The sequence below is a fragment of the Beta vulgaris genome, chromosome 1 (genome assembly GCF_026745355.1).
Source record: "Beta vulgaris subsp. vulgaris cultivar EL10 chromosome 1, EL10.2, whole genome shotgun sequence".
Classification (NCBI taxonomy): domain Eukaryota; kingdom Viridiplantae; phylum Streptophyta; class Magnoliopsida; order Caryophyllales; family Amaranthaceae; genus Beta; species Beta vulgaris.
The window spans coordinates 49,951,911-49,956,605 of record NC_079202.1 but is presented as its reverse complement, the minus strand read 5'-3'; the positions used below and the strand labels follow the sequence as shown (position 1 = coordinate 49,956,605).

At 37.8% G+C, this 4,695-nt stretch overlaps 1 protein-coding gene across 1 annotated transcript; it reads left to right on the top strand.

Moving 5' to 3' along the window:
* Nucleotides 1–356: 356 nt before the first annotated feature.
* LOC104891247 (AT-hook motif nuclear-localized protein 28) lies at nt 357–2,995 on the top strand. Its single transcript, XM_010676909.4, has 2 exons — nt 357–1,821; nt 2,454–2,995. Exon 1 carries the CDS (start codon nt 801–803, stop codon nt 1,797–1,799), a length of 999 nt encoding a protein of 332 aa, XP_010675211.1. The 5' UTR covers nt 357–800; the 3' UTR covers nt 1,800–1,821; nt 2,454–2,995.
* The last annotated feature ends 1,700 nt before the right edge of the window (nt 2,996–4,695 follow it).

The following is a 4,695-nucleotide window of genomic DNA, read 5'->3' as shown; positions in this document are numbered from 1 at the left end:
ACAATAAGGATACCTGAAATATTTTTTTAAAATTAGGGGTACCCCATGAATTTCGAAAAACCACAGGGATACCCGGTGAAAAAACCCTAATTTTTATGTACTCCATCCTAATTTTTTACGACTAAACTTAACATATTTAAAGTATAAAGCCTACACCAAAAACTTTCATTTTAAATTTGCTTTATTACTAAAATATAATTATGCCCAAACTATTACCGCACGCATAACGTGCCTAAAAAATTAGTATTTAATTACATTAGCGTTAGATTGTTCTTCTAAATTTACTTATTGCAAATTTCCCTAGTAAAAAAAAAAACCACAAGCCACAATCCACAATCCACGCCCACACAACATAACACACCTCCTTCTTCTATCATCTTCTCTGTCTGCATCTCTGTTCTCTTGTGGAACCCACACTAGCAGTCACCACACCCTCCCCCATCCTTCCTTTCCAACCAGCGGCGCCCTCTTTCTTCCCCCCTTTACTTAGTTTCAAAGCTCACCCACCTCCCTTCCCTTTCTTTCTCTCTCTCTCCTCATTATATCTCCCTCTCTCTTTCTTTGGCCCCTTTCAACCCCCATCCTCATATTCACACTTCACACCCACATCCTCTTATAAAATTATTTCTTCCTCTCTTTCTCCTCCTTCTTTTATCCTTCTTCACCCCCATTTAAATTATAAAAAACACCCAATTTTTTCTAAAATATTATCTAATACTCTAGAATACTCTAAGATATTAAATATACCAATCCTATCTCCATCAACTTACAAATATATTATTAAAAAAACCCCAAAAAAAATGAAAGGAGAATATGATGTAGAAGAAGAAAATGAGAAGAATAATAATCAAAATAATGTACACAACAACAACAATATGTTTGCAAAATTTTCTCACCACCCTAAATTCCACCCCCCACCTCCTCCACTTCCTTCTCATCAACATAATCCTCGCTTTCCTCCTCCTCATCTTCAATCTCACCACCCTTTTTCTCAACCTTCAGAAGAAGCTGATTCTGCAACAACCACCACCACAACTACCACCACACCGTTTTCTCAACCACCTTCTAAGAAACCCAAAACAACCAATCAAATTCAAACCACCACTACTGCTACTAGCAATGAAGATGGTGGGACCATCGAGGTTTCCCGCCGTCCACGTGGCAGACCACCCGGTTCCAAAAACAAACCAAAACCACCCGTAGTAATAACCCGCGAACCCGAACCCGCCATGTCACCTTACATCCTTGAACTCCCTAGTGGGTCCGACGTAGTCGACTCAATCACGCGCTTCACGCGCCGCCGTAGCGTCGGCCTTTGCGTTTTAACTGCTTCTGGGGCGGTAGCCAACGTTACGCTGAAACAACCTTCTACTACTACTCCTGGTGGAACTGTCACGTTTCATGGGAGGTTTGATATACTGTCTCTTTCAGCTGTAGTGGTTGTCAATACGGTGCCGTTTCACGGTGGTGGTGGGGCTGGGTTCACTATATCATTGGCGGGCCCACAAGGGCAAATTGTAGGTGGTAAAGTAGTTGGTGCTTTGGTTTGTTCTGGAACTGTGTATGTTGTTGCTGCATCGTTTAATAATCCTACTTATTGTAGGCTACCTCTTGATGATGAACAAGATGATCATAATAATAATAATAGTCAACATAGTGATGAACATGATGGTCGAGATCATAGTAGACCTGGTTCCATAACTTTGTATACTGATCATGGTATGAATACGACCACAACTACTACTAGTGCTAATGAAGTTTTATGGGCTACACCATCTTCTGCTAGACCACCTTATTGACAAATCAATCTCATGTTTTTAGGTTAGTGTTTTGAGCTAAATTTTAGCTTTGTTGTTGGGAAGGTTGGATAAATGGTAAAAAAAAAAAAAAAAAAAAAAAAAAAACCCATATCTGAATTTACTTTTTTTTATTTTATTTTGTTATTTTCTAAATTTTATTTCTTCTTTTAATTAGATTAGGAGTATTAGATCTAGGGAATTTTAGTCATGCATGTTTGTATGTTTGAAATTTGTAATGAAAGAAAGTCACTTTTTAGAATTTAGTTGATTAATTTTAACTTTTACTCTTATGTTTAGCTTTGATTATGCTAATTTAGATAGTAGGAGTACCTTTATTGCTTTTAATTCATCATCTTCAATCTTCCAACGTTGATGTTCATATTCAAATCTGAAATTATGTAGTCTCAAGTTCTTTATTCTTTTGCTTTAAATATCTGTTTGACATGACATAAAAACAAAGCGCTAATATCCTTGAGTGTACTATATTTTCATATCTTTGGAACTTACTAACAGTAAGTGTAATCTTTTGTCTTAAAATTGGTTAAACTTAATTTACTATAATTTTGAAGCTACTCTTAATATTATTAAACAAGGGCTAATAACCTGAGTGTACTAGTATCTATCTCATTGGTGTATTTGGCATTTGCATTGAAGTCTGAGAAAAGAAAAGTGGAGAGAGAATGAGTAATGAGAGTGAGAAGAAGATGGCAGAACTTTGAAGAAAGAGAGAGGTGATAAAAAGTGGAGGTGTGATAAATCTGACTTATTTAGTGATGTGAAAATGAGCATGCAATTTGCAGAAGTTACAGATATGGAAGGCTATCTTTTAGCTCTTATGGGTGTTGTGTTGAATGGTGTAGTGTTGAAGTACTATTGGTGTTTGTATGTATGGATTAAAGTGTAGGAAGTTGAATTTTTTCTTTTGCAGAATAAGAACGTGACTATGCTAATCTAAGGCACTCTTTCTTTTCTTTTTCTTCACACCTCTTTGTTGTTGCTTGCCAGCTCTTTCTCTTTCAGTTCTTCTTCTCGAGAAACTTTGGTAGTGAAGCATTAGAAGTTTTTGATTTATGAAGTCGTGTGAGTTTCTTGTGGTTTAGGTTTTTCTTTGATTTATGTTTGCTTATATTAAGCTGTATTTCGTTGTTCAATTAATGTAAGTTTTCTTAATGTCAAAAATTTGGCTAAATTGTCTACCCTTTTGCTGCATAATTTTTTGAAATCTAGTGTTGCACGAATATTTAAATGATATTCGATTACCATACGGGTATAAAAAAATCCAATTACGTATGGGCAATTAATAGAACTCTGATAACCATATGAATTCTTACTTTAAGGATAGGAGTTAGCTTAAGTGGGTATAACGTTTCCCTTTAGCCCTTGAGGTCAGGGGTTCGATTCTTACTTCCAGCATAAGCATTATGCTAGGGTATTTTCTTAGCATGTTATGCATGTCTTAACAGTCAATGTGTTGGTGTTTCCTACAAGCTTAATAGTCTTGTAGGGGTTAGTTCTTGGACTGACTTAATTTCCTCATAAAAAAATATATACTTCCTCCGTTTTTTATTAGATGTTACACTTTTCAAATCACGGACTCCTAGGTAATTTTTGGAGAGGAGAGAGATAGAGAGTGAAAAACAAAAGGGTCACATGTGAACATGTGATAAGAGAGAGATAGAGAGAAGTTATTATCCAAAATAAAAGTGTAACATCTAATTTAAAACTTCATAAAATAGAAAGTGTAACATCTAAAAAGAAACGGAGGAAGTATATGAATTCTTACTTTGGCTAATTTTATCGTGCACTTGTATTGTACAATTGCTTTTATGTTTAGAACATTTTTTTATTTTCCTTTATATCTTTTATTTTCCCTTTTCTCACTTCACAACAAGAATGTTAGGGTTTAGCGTCCGACAAAATCGGACGGTAAAAATGCGGAGTCGGACGCTAAACAGCTGATGCAAAACACCTGGTCGCTAATGGCTCGCTTAGCGTCCGTTTATCGGACGCTAAAATATAGCGACCGCTTTTCGACATTTAACGTCCGATTTGGTAGCTGACGCCAACTAGCGTCCGTCTGTGGCAGCGGACGGTATTTAGCGTCCGTTTTTAGGAGCGGACGCTAGTTAGCGTCGCTGCAGCGGACGGTAAATTTGCGTCCTCTATGCGCAGACGGACGCTAGTTGGCGTCGGATAATCGGACGCTAGTTGTCCAGACGGTCGCTAATTCCTCGCCCTTTTCTGTAGGTCCAATGATTTAGCGGACGTTAATCTCCAAATGGCGGACGCTAATTCCTTTTTTTTTTTAATAATTGTAATTTAATAGTTTTTAACCTGTTTCGTTTTCCAATCAAATATATACTCAAGCTGTCCGCTAATGCGCAAATTCTGCACTAATGACCTGTTTGCATTAAATATAAATTCATAAATACACTAATATAAATTCATACATACATATAAGTTAACGGTTTTAACTAAATTATATGTTTTCACGTTCCAAATATAAACAAGATAGATAGTGCAAGCTAATGTAGGATCCTAAGTCGCACACGCATCACCACCGCGGTGGGGGGTCTCGAGGCCCGGGAGGGGGAATGAACCACCACACTGGCTCATCATCTGGCTGTATGTCTCCATAGTGGCCCTCATCTGCGTCAGGTACTCATCATACACCCTGCGATCCTCCTCTCTCTCCTTTGCCTGGCGATGCGTTCCTCTTCTATCACCTTCTGCATCCGCTCACGTTCTCTTTGCATCTCGGCTCTCTCTTCCTCAACTTCGCAAGACAATGAGAATACATGGAAGGAGTGCAACTGGAGGACGAACTACCTCCTCCCCTCGAAGACCTCTCAAAATAGAGGTCTGCACTCGTCCCCAAACCAGGAACCCACCCTTT